General features: G+C 37.1%; 1 protein-coding gene across 2 annotated transcripts in view; it reads right to left on the minus strand.

Annotated features, from left to right (window-relative positions):
- The window catches only part of CADM2 (cell adhesion molecule 2), a 130385-nt gene that overhangs the window by 56986 nt on the left and 60883 nt on the right, over positions 1-12516 (minus strand). For both annotated transcript variants that reach the window (XM_075716123.1, XM_075716115.1), the window contains exon 5: positions 7449-7627. In XM_075716123.1, the coding sequence (XP_075572238.1) occupies positions 7449-7627 (179 nt within the window). The remainder of the gene's footprint in view (positions 1-7448; positions 7628-12516) is intronic.

Here is a 12516-nt window from a genome sequence, read left to right on the forward strand (position 1 = left end):
TCTCATTATTCAGTTATATATGTGCATAGAAAATTAAATATTTTCAAGTGTTGGGTGTTATTAAAGACATTATCCAAAACTACAGGTTTTTAGAATAAGTACAATTTCTATTCAAATAGGAGTAAGCTATACATGTTAGAATATGTTGTTAAAGATGGGACCTGGAGAGAGAGTTGCTGCATCCAACAGGAGGGGGGAGGAAATGAAAAAAAGTAAACCCAGGACAAATTCAGATTTAATTCAACTGAAATACTCTGAACTCAATGATTTCAATGAGTACTCCAGTATGGGGGAAAAAAAAAATTTAAAACTTCCATATGTTACCTAACAGAATCACTTTATTTTAAAAGGTTTTTTTCATCAAAACCAGTATTTTAATGTAAAAATATGGAAGTGTCAGACAGATTCCCCAAAAGTGTTACTGTGGTTTGAATGTTATTTTCTTGACTTTTCCGAAATAATTTTATCTGAAAAAAAAATTTGTCTCTTATTTTTCTAAAGTCACCATAAATGAAGAAATATCAGTTCACACAGCTCAACTATAGACCTCACTATTCAAGTATTTATCAACAAAAAGCAATTTCAAAGTAGCTGCCTTGCGAGTGTTCAGCGATAATAGCTGGACAATTCATCCATAAAATTAAGCCAACAATTCCACCATAAGCTTCTTGACAGACTTCTCATACCTGAAAATGTCAACTAAGCATTATTCTTCTTTAGTCCAATAATAAAAGCTATATTACACAAAGATGTCTTAATTCATCTGATTGTGCAGCATTCATCTGCATTGTGCTTTAAGGTCTGGGCCACCTCTTTTAGCGTAACCAAGAGTCCTCTGGAGAAGCTGACTTTATATTATGACAATGATTTAATACTTTAACGTCACTTTAGAACGTTCATGTGTATACAAAAAAAAAAAATATTTCAACACAATTTGAAGGACTGTGTTTTGCAGAGTAACATGTGAATGAAATTCTCTGTGTGTTTATAATGTTACCTTTAACCTACCATTACAATGAGTTACTTTCTTAGGCCTGCCAGAGTGAAACCCCACTCCTCCGTACCTCAGCTTTTGCAAGAAAACCATCCAGCTGCTGCGGATTTCAAAAGATACGAAGATGAAAAAAAAAAAAGACCTCTTCTTGGATAAGTTACCAGACCTCTGTTTGTCTGTTTGTTTTTGTTTGTGTGTGTGTGTATGTTTTGTGTGTGTGTGTGTGTGTTTTGTGTGTGTGTGTGTGTGTGCATGCATGCACAGCAGGGAAGGGGAAGAGAGAGAAAAAAAAAAAAAGAGATGGTTTGGGGGGAAGGAAGGCTTTTGAGAAAGTCTTCAAAAGCATTCCTTTACTTATTTATTTTTCAGCTGAAAGCTCCGCTCCTCTGTCTGTGAGTTGTCTTCTGTACTTTTTTATGTTATTTTTACTTTTTATAAGACGGGAATAGGAGAGACTTTTCACCTCTGTTTTAAGGTTTCAAAACTGAGACACCCTCTTTCTTTTAATTCAAACACAGATATAAAAAAAATCTCAAAACTAAAAAGCATAGGTATTCACATGCACAGAATTTCAAATGAAGTCCTAAGCAGTCTTCTGAGCCTCGTATTCTTGATATGCCTTGATTGCTGTAAGGGCAAGGTTGGTTTTTTTTACTAAAAGCACCCTCTATTGTACCTATACATGTTGTTATTGTTCCATTACACCACAGGTCTGCTCAATTCTCTTTTCACAAAGCCCAAGCTTTGTTCACTCAAAGGGCAGGATTTTCCCATAGGCAAAGAAAGTCTTTTCTCTGAGATGTGTCTGTAAATGAGATGTTTCAACTCAGGAACTATAAAGGAGGAAACTTTAGAAATTGTCCAGCTACTTCAATGTCTAGGGTCTTAACACCAAAATAGAGGGCAACTAGATTACTGATGAGCGTGCTGCTGCACATGGATGCTGCTTCCTTTCCTTCCCACCTCCTCCCCGCCCCTCCAGTGAATATTTTTGATATGTTTTTTGATACATGTTTATGAGGTGTCCAAAACCAGTGTACAAGTTTTATCAGAGGCCTGTAGTGAAAATATTTGCAAACCAGGAGATCTATTGCCTATCTTGTAAGCTCAGTTTTCAAAGAGAACAGAAAAAAATCTCACCTCCTCAGTTTTATTTCAAATTACTGTTCTACTCAGTTTTTACTTTCATAGTGAGAGATTTGCATGAGTGAGTTATAGAAATAAAGAAAGGAGAGGGGGCCCTATAAGAACATCACGACAGAAGTGAAACATAATAAAAATGTGGGCAAATGAACAGACAAAAGAATCTAGAAGAGAGAGAGGTACTGGAGTTTGTTTCATTTCAGATGTGTTTTGGATTCCACAGAAATTTGTATAGAAGTAAAAGTGTGTGGTGCTGGAATTATGGGTGGCCACAGAAGGTGAACCCCTATAAATGAATTTGGAGGCAGAAGTTAATAAACTAAGGTGTCTGGTGCAAATTTAGCATAGTGCTGTTCCAGATATGGAGAACAGTCAATCACAGAGATTTACTACTGGACCAAAAATGAAGAAAAAGGTGAAAAAGAGACCATGAAAGAAGGAGAGTGGATATAAGGGACAGGAATCCAGGAAATGCAGAGTCTAAGATCATAATTAGTGACAAATTGAGAGCAAGGTGGAAATACTTGAGAATCTATTGAAGGGAAGCAACATGAAAATACAAGTGATTTTAACTGCCTACTTACAGCACAAACAGCAAAAAAGGCCAAATAGATTGGAAAGTTGGGAAGTGAAGAGATCAAGCAGCAGGCTTAAACAAACAAAAGAGAATACTTTTCCCTCAAAGCACATAATTCATTTCAGAAACTTGTTGCTGCAGGTTATTGTGAAAGCTAAGATGATAAGTGTTTTGAAATGGGACTGGACAAGCAGGTGGAAGATAAATACATTATACTCCAAAGGAAAGGTGCAGTGGGACCTTTGGTCTTACACATTGTAGGAGACCTTCTCTTTGAAAGTACATTTCAAAATATTAACAAGGATGTAACTTGGTCTTTCAGTTGCCTTTATGTGCACAAAATAGTTTGCCCAAGAAAAATATACAAAATAATTGAGAGCTTGAAGTCAAGGGAATATGTTATGCCACTTTTTATTCTCCAGAGATACTGAGTTACTGGCTCAATCACTTTCTCCTGTATGTATAATTGTGGCAGTAAGAACTGCCTTGACCATCCACAGCTGTTGATTCATGTTAATTTCCATATTGCTTATACAGGTAATTGATACATGACACATTATAGCTCTGAATATTTCAATTAATTGAATATGTATCTTTAGATTAGCAAATCAGGTTATTTCACCAAGGTTCTTTATTTCAAATAGGTCTGCAAATTATCAAATGCTGCTGTTTCCATTAAGAAGATTTCCCAATGATGTGGACTTCTGTCACCCACTCAATGTGATGTTGAACTAAGTCTTCAGCAGCGACATCCAGAGGTTATGAACTACTGTTACATACATAACAGCTGTGTCTTCAGTTTGATTATGATGGACCACCTCCTTTCTCAACTCCAGCTAAATCAATGCAGTTATTACCTAAGCTTTGCAAGTAGAATCTATGTTTTTGGGTTGAGCATCATGAGTTTGACAGTTAGCTCTGTTTACTGATGATTAATGACTAGTGTTTGGACAAAGGTAAACAAAAGTTCTTAATAAATTGGAAGAGAGTGAAAATTGCCTGGGGCCCATTACCAAAGAAAGGGTGTAATATATCTAGCCAGAATGTGCACTTCTAAAGAACTAAGCTCGCCAATTAGAATACAGAAATGACAACAGCTACCAGCATTAAAGCTTGTGCCTTTGTTACTGCATGAGACAAATGTTCGAGGAAACTACATGTCTTGCCTTTGTAATGCTGCCTATAAACTCTGACTTTGTGCCCACCTTCCTGCTTCATGAAGTGTTTTCTTGACATTTATTATTAATAATAAAAGTTAAGAAAAATGAAAGTATCAGCTGTATTGAGTCAGCAAAGCAGCATGAGCATATTTAATAGCCCATGCCTTTTACCTGATTCAAATACATTCAATTTCTCTGAAGTCTGATTTCTTTAATTGTACTACAAATCTAAAAAGACTTTTTATCAGATACTAATTATATTAGACAGATTGCCATTCATCTACTTATAGCAATATTTATTTGCACTGCCATCACTTAACATCAAAACAGCGTTACCTCATATCATTTACAGTGGAAAAAATACTACTTTTCTGTATAATTTTGTGTCTAGGTTGGTCCAGTTAAAGGTATGAGACACTCTGCTTGGTTTGTATAATATATATAAATACTTTGCTTACCTTTAATCTCTAATTATGATAAACTATACCTTCCATTTTCAGGCAAGCTTCTCCTTATGCTAAAGCTGTCTAAATCTCCTCTGAGTTAGGAAGATAACTTCAGAAATTGAGAGAATTAGTAAATTGAGTCCCACTGAGAGGGGGATTTCACAGGGGAAAAAAGGAATAGAAGCCAGATGAAACTTTTACAACCTTTAGAAACAGAAAGACAGAAACTCTGTTGAAGTAGAAGTGAAAAAAGGAAAAAAATGTAGAGGAAATCACAGTAGGGATAATGAAAGAAAAGCTGTGAGTCAGGTGACACTCCCCTGCCTCTGCAGAGGATACCTTCCATTGATGTCCTCTGCCTTCTCACACAAGCTCGCCTGGAACAACTGGATCGGCCATAGTATCTCTCTAAGCTTGGGCATGTGATTATTATTCTTTCTCTCCATCCCTGTAACTCCTCTGGGCTCTAGAGTTTCCTAGAAAAACTATTAGTTGTTTAACAACTGTGGAGCTGGACTTCCAGAGGTTCCATTAAGGCAGTGGCTACTAGCACTCAGGGCACTTATGCCTTACTTCTTACAGATATGGTAGGTCACTTTTCCTAGACCTTACTTCCTTGACCTGCAATGTAAAAGAATCTTTTCTGAAGAGAATCTCATGCAGATTCCTCCCCTCTCCTCTCCCACATCTTCGTGAATGTACCTCCCCTTATGTTAAATCTGGCATGTGCTTGTATTGGAAACCTAATAGTCAAGGTAAGAAGGTACACTTAAATGATAAATCAGCTCTAACAAAGGAGTAGGACAAAAAAATTACATCAACACATTAGGCAAGGGGAAGAGATGAGAAAAAGGATGCTCCCAGATATATTTAGGAAGATACAGAAAAAAAATACATCCTCTATTAAATGGAAGAATGCATCTCAGAAAATGATAAGAAGTAGATTTGCTAGCCCCCAGAGAGAGAGAGAGAGAAAGAGAGAGAGAGAATATTGTATAATTTTGGGAGGATGATGTTTCACTAGAGACATTCATGAATGTAATGAGCTAAAGAAGGGGTAAGACACTGCTTAAATTGATCTATACAACTGATTGTGCTACATTTGATAAAATAATTGTGTCAGTCTCTTCTGTACTTAAAATAAACTTAACAACTCTGAAACATAGTAAGTTGTTAAGCAGTAAACATCATCACATATTCTGTCACACTACTCTCATTGTTTCAGAAACCTTGGAAGCACCTGACATTTACCTTCTCTAGTTCTAACACTGGAATTGCAGAAATGCAATTAGGAAAACTCTGGTACTCATAACAGAAAAGGTCAGCAATGTGCAAGCTAAACCTGATAACATGCCTAATGTGCTGCCAAACATAACAGAATGCCTTCCTGGTAATGAATGATTTTACAGACTGCCATGAAGTTGTTGCAAGATAATCAGATCAACAGGGGACATGCCACTATGCGAAAGACACATAGGAGATCGTGAAATATTCTTTGATAGAGGTATACTGCAAAGTCACCACTGACGGAAAAAATCTACCATTATAAAAGGCCATGTGTTCAGAAATAGTCACATAAATAAACTGGGCAGAAAACACAAATGACAGAAGTTTCAACACTTCATAAGTGCAGAAGCCATTACCTCATCAAAGGCAGTACACTTTGTGCCTGCAGCCAACAACCAATACAACATCGCTTCTGGGATGTAAAAGACATTTTTCCTTTTTCTTTTCTTGTAGTAATCAATGTAAGTAGAGGTTAGAGGGTTTAGTTTTTCTGTTTGTCTTTAATACAGAAATACTTACTCAGCAGTACAGGCTCTGTGTTCCTCATGCAAAGACCTCCTCCTTACTTGTGCCACTAATCCTACATAAACTAACAATGAACTTTAAGAAAAATTAAAAGTAATCTAAGGGGTTCTCTTGATAAATGACATTTCATCAACAGTGCCAAAAACCAGCTCATTACTGAAAGCTGAAAGTAGTACTTATTAGAAGTTTTCTGCCAAATACCTAAAGGCAGGTTAAATCTTCAGTGAAAAATGTTTTTGAGACCTCACAAACACCAAAGAAACGTATATTTGTTATACCCAAATTCATCATGAACAAATAAAATCTATACAGTTCGCATGCCTATTTACAGACTATAATTTGTATTAGATTGTTTGATTTTATTTTGTCATAGTTATAAGAAGTTGCATTTTTTTAAAAACTAGAAGAAAAAAAAGTATTGTCATGAACTACAGTGGAGCTTTTGCCTCTATATTCACTTAGGTTAAAATTCAAATTACAGAACTCATAATCTTCCAGGAATTATCACACAGATATCTGTGATAAGAGAACATTATGTTTTGAGACTGCTCGATCCGTATTGCAAAGCTGTATTAAACGCAAATGCTGACTTTGCATTATAGTTTCTCCTATACCTGAGTTATATCAATCTATTTCATGATCAATGTAAAAGCCAGCTATTCTTTTCATGTGACACATATTGTTGCCTAATTAATTAAGGAAAACAAATCAGCTTTAATTTAATGTGAACCTTCCTATTTTTCTATTTTACTATAAGAAGTGTCATGAATTTAGGACATGATATATTTTTGAGGTTTGACTGTAATGATAGGCCAGATGATGATCAGCTAACTTGTATAAGCTGGGTTTTCTCAGTAGCAGGCTATAATTTGTGTGAAGAAAAGTATCTGATGATCTGTCTTTGGTGGTCTATAAAAAAATAAACAAAATACCTCAAGCACCCATCTGTCTGCTATTTCCATATTTCCCTTCATATACCTTTTTGTAACCAGCTTTATCTGAACAGCATGTGCCTGAAGCAAGTTTTTATAAAACAGTACTGACATACTGCAAAACATTTTTACAGGTGCTTACTTTGCAAAAACTTCACAACATAAGTCAATATATTTTGTTTAAACTGTACGAAAGAGGCATGCCAATAAAAGGAAGTAAACACACTCCCCACAACTAGATGATAGCATCAGTAATATACTACTGGCTTTTTCTTGCTATTCTTTCAGTAATGATCCAAAGCAACTGGTCGTATTTTCTTGAAATGCTACATATTGATTCTACATGCATAACATGCACCAAAAAACTAATGAGAACGCACTCACCATGTACTATCAGGACATATTCTGTGCTGTTTCGGCCAATAGGATTTTTTGCTTCACATCGGTATGTGCCATTGTCTGTTTTGTTTAGGAAACTGATGCTTAGGACCCTGCCGTTGACAACCATTCTCTCTGGATCTGGTAGTTCTCCACCGTCCTTTGTCCACAGTACTGGTTCTGGCCTGTTGGATCCAAAGCAATGCATTTAATCAGATACATGAAGCATGGGTGTGCAACATATACATCAGAAATAGTAGTATCAGAAACTTATGACTAGTAACCTGCCATCAAAGAATATTCAAGGATCATTTGAGTTACTGGATATAACAAACTGTTACTACTAAAACCTCACCATCCTGGATAGGCACTACTAAAGAAAGTCCAAGAACAAGCAGGGAAAAGAAGAGAATAGAAACAAAAAAGGAAACAGAATGGTACTGGAACAGGCCAAGATCTTTCCTAGACTGAAAAATAGTTCTCATGGGGTTTCAGGGCCCACAGTTCAGTAAGATGCTTGGCAAGCTAAGTGAAAAGAGCTTTCCATTTGTGTGATGAGCAATATGGTCCTGTGTGGCTGACAGGCATGGGAAATCATACAAGCAGGCTGAAGTAGATATAAGTGGTTTGTAAATGGATTCTAAGATCATTTAGGATATGCACATTCACAAGTGCACTTGCATGTGCTGTGTTTTTCCTGAACCACGCATATCAGTCTCAAAGTAGCACATCTTACACACAATGTAAATTTCTTTCTGTTGCTGCATTGTGTTACAGCCCATCCCTTTTTCCACCCTTTTCTGCATCCTTCCCTCAAATAATTGCTTGTTATGCATGTTATCACAAGCAATAGAAGATTTGACTTAAATTCCTGGATTTTTTGTGAAACCTTTCCTCTTGTGCCTCATGAACTCGCATCAAACAGGCCAAAGGCAAAGCACTGACAGCGACAGCCCCCTAGGCAAGTTAAGGGCACCACAGAGAAGGGAACTGACCATCTTACAGATTCACATATACCTTCCCACTGGCAAGTGATACCTAAATTCTTTCCTAAAGACCTCAAGAAGCTCCACATTTCATAAGACTTGCCCAGCAAGACAGCAGGATGTATTTATTACAGGTATGCAGTCTTTCCTTACCTGTAACAAGATCTACTTTCGAATCTACATGAGGGAAATCACCAAAAAAGACAGGTCCATGACTGGGAATGAAAAGCTGGCTTACTGAATCCTGACTATCTCACAAACAGACAGAGCATCTCAGGTCCTTAGATACTTGTCACTAAAGCAAGATATAAACAGCCTAGGGATTCACTGCTACATTACTTGTATCTGGTAGCTTTGTACACTATAACCCAAACATCAATCCCTTTTTTTGGTACACTATTTAAGTAATTTCAGTCAGAAGCAGTTCTAGATTTGCACATTTATTTCATAGGAGAATGTTACATTATATTTTCCTATCCAAGTATGCAGTTGTATGGCTAAGTAATAATACAAAATATAAACCACTGTTATGAAGTCAGCAGATGCCAAATTAGTCAATAGTCTTACTCAAGAAATACTTTATTTCATTAATTTAAGCAGGTGTTTAAAGCCTATTAAATATAATAAGTGTTAAGAATAAGAATTAAACCTAAATACCTAAGGAGAGACATTTTGCCAAAATGAGGCCTCATGCACAGAAAAGTAGGCCTAATGACTGCAATGACATGATTTTCTTTTGTTACGCAAGACGTATAAACAAAGTGGATTTTTCTGAAATGCACTTAACTGCTGTATAATTTATATTATTTTTAAAGTAAAAATACTATAACTTATGTTTCTCTTGAAAGATAACAGAGATTTATAAACATTTTAGTAATATATGGATGACACCTTGTTAAATTGTTGTTGAACTTGTTACCTAGACTGACTATTCTCTGAAGTTATGATTTTTTTCAAGTCACATAATTTTAAACCAAGGATTAAGAACTGTCGGTGTAACGGACCTTATTTATACCTTACTGTAAATATGTCTTAATACTCTTCCTAAGTGCACTTTCAGGAACTGGTATCTAAATACACGACACACAATATACACAATTCCTTTCTGCTTAATGCGAGCAGGGAATCTAGATGTCCATGCTGTTGCAGAAACATTGCCCTACAGAGTTCACAACATTAAGGTGCAATTTGCTTTGATATGTTAAGGTGGATTTGTTCAATTTTCTAGCAAACTCTTCATTGTTCCCCATTTACCAGCTTACTGTGAATCTGTAATCCCAGGAGTGGAAACTCTGAAACACTTCTGCTACAATGTGCACCATTACCTTCATAAATGGCATGTTAAAGCAACTTCTGTGCAGTGGTAATTTATGGAACTTACGTTTTAAATTGAAATTAGATGGCATATCCTAGGGGAAACCCATAGGATAACAAATAAGTGTGAAATGGAGCCTTAGATATAAATTATTCAGGGAGCTTTGTCACATTGTAATGTACCAACTCTAGTCTTATACAGAGTGCTTAGCTACGGTTGCAAAATGATGATGGCAGAAAAATCATGGCTTAGAGAGAGGCAGATCTACATACTCTGGGTGTTGGGGAAGCTGCTAATTAACAGTTAATATTAAGCCATCCTGTGCTGGCTTAGTGGCAGCAGCAGAGCAATTCCTGGGCAGCCAGCCCACGGTCAACACATCATGGCAGCCGGCACAGCTCTCACTTTTATCTCGCCACTCTCAGGGAGGATGGTGCCTAAAGCAGCAATTCTGTCACAGCCACAAAATTAAATTTTGCCTGCACTGCTGTGAAGCTTTGAGACACTCTGTTCTAAACAATTCATTAGTTAGGCAGAAGTGAGCTAAGAACACGAGACTGCTCATGCACCCAGGCCAGCATGCTGCTGTGGTCAGTGACAAGGGGAGCGTCTGTTTAAGGCAAGCATGTGAGTGTGGCCATTTTCTGTGGCCCATTCCCCCTGTACTCTGCCAGCATCCACAACCATTCTCTTGGGGATGTTGGAGGGCACATCTCTTGTTCTCTTTTGTATCTACTTAGTATTTAGACGTGTTGCCTATGAATACCTCTAATATCTTTTTGAATCTGCTTATTCTGTCAACCCAGCCTCCTGTGGCAATGAATTCTGGAAGTTCCCTACCCGCTGTGCAAAAATGTATTTACTTTTATCTATCTTACTCTGATCTCCTAGCAGTGGCAATGAATATTGCAGGATATGGTAAGTAATGCTTCTGCATATTATAACCTTGTTAGAAGTTACGATAGCCTTGTAACTTAGTAGGCCTCTCTCTCTCCCTCTTTCTCTGTTTGTTTGAATTTGATAGCTTCCAAGATTATTGGCAGGGAAAAAAAAATCACAAGGAAAAAGGGTAAAGGAACCGTATACAGCATATTGGCTATTCCTTCATAATTGCTTTAGGACCTTCATTGTCCAAAGCACAAATGCAGCTCAAACACTGATGGGGAAGCTTTCCTTCTGTGATGCAAAGCACAGAGAAATATGGATTTCCTGTAGTTTATCCTACTGAAACATGTTCATGGGTGCAGATCCAGACAGAGGTTCCTTCTCTTACCCAACATTTTGAAAGGGTTCTGGCTCAACCGGGGGATATTCAGGTCTGACATTCTAAAACACACGGCGAATATGTACACTCTTAATATTGCACATTTTTCTCCATTGCATACATCTCCAATACCGCAGAATTTCAGCTTTTCTTCACGTACTAAAGAGCCGCCATAACGCTATCTATTACTGTGTGGACTGGAACAAACAGGGTATTCCTGTGCCTTGCATTTGTGTTTACTTGAAGTTGAGTCACACTTACCAGTTTTTCTCAGACAATCCTGAAAACATCTATCTTGGAGCACAATGGCTGTAAAGTTGGAATGAGCACTGTGGCCACTAATGCAATTGCATGTTACTACCTTCACACATTTCATGGCACAAACAAGCTCACTGACCTGCCCTGTCCTAACAGAAGCATGCAGTCTGCTAGTACCAGTGCAGTCACCCAAAGAACAAGTCTGTCCTCCTTTTCTTTCGCATCTTGGGTGAGAGGCACTTTTCTACATCCCTGGTTTAATCCCTTCCCTGTGGATGCAGTTAAGTGGAAATGAGATGTGCTACCACTGAGACCCTTCATTGGGTTGAGGGAGGTAGCAGAGCTGAAGCACCACAATGCTGTTTTCTTCCCCAAAACACAGCTCTGCTTCTGGCTTACCTATTCTAATTTGCTCCCAGTGTGACACCTTTTAAAACAAAAACAAACAAATTAAGCATGCCGTACTGAAGAAATTCTTTCAAAGACACCGTTCAGCTGTGACAGCCCATGCTATTTCTTTGGCTAGTATGTATGGCTTTTACTGATTTGGCTTTGCACGCAGCTGCCCACGGTGGCACTATCAGGACTGCATTAAACTGAAAGAAGCCAGAGATACCAATCACAACCATACTAAAAATCCTTAACTATGACCAATGACTTCTCTGCCAGCTCCCAAAAGAAATTTGAACTCTATACTCTCTCTAAAGAACTGCTAAATGGGCTTAGATTTTTGGTATAATTTATGTTTAATCCTAGTAGAAAGGCCCAGAAGCTTTCAGTAACTGACTTGCAAAAGGGAAATGTTTTTTGGTATAAATAAATGATTTTGTTAACTGTCTTCATGGCAAAACTTGACATAAAAAGCAACAGAATTTGGTATTCTTTCCCAGCAGTGAGGATATAAAAAAAATGGTATCATGTTCCAGGATGATTCATGTTTTATACTGTGGAACAGAAGTTTTCTTGCAAGTAACTTAATAAAGAATTTGTAAATAAAGCAAAATTATTTTCTAATCCTGAGGCTAAGAAACCTTTTTCTTCCAAAATAAGTCAGTGAGAAAGCTAAGGGCAAACTGGAATGTGTTGGAAAAAAAGTTTTAAAAAACACAGTCAGATTTGATTAGAAAAGAACACTTAGGCACAGACTTACCTTTTCAACAAGTGTTTATGTAACATGAAAGTCAACAGTTAATATTTAAGTCCATATTAATATTTTTTATAAGCTAGGCTTTTAAAAGTTACACAGAAGTA

Source organism: Pelecanus crispus, chromosome 1, assembly GCF_030463565.1.
Source record: "Pelecanus crispus isolate bPelCri1 chromosome 1, bPelCri1.pri, whole genome shotgun sequence".
NCBI lineage: Eukaryota > Metazoa > Chordata > Aves > Pelecaniformes > Pelecanidae > Pelecanus > Pelecanus crispus.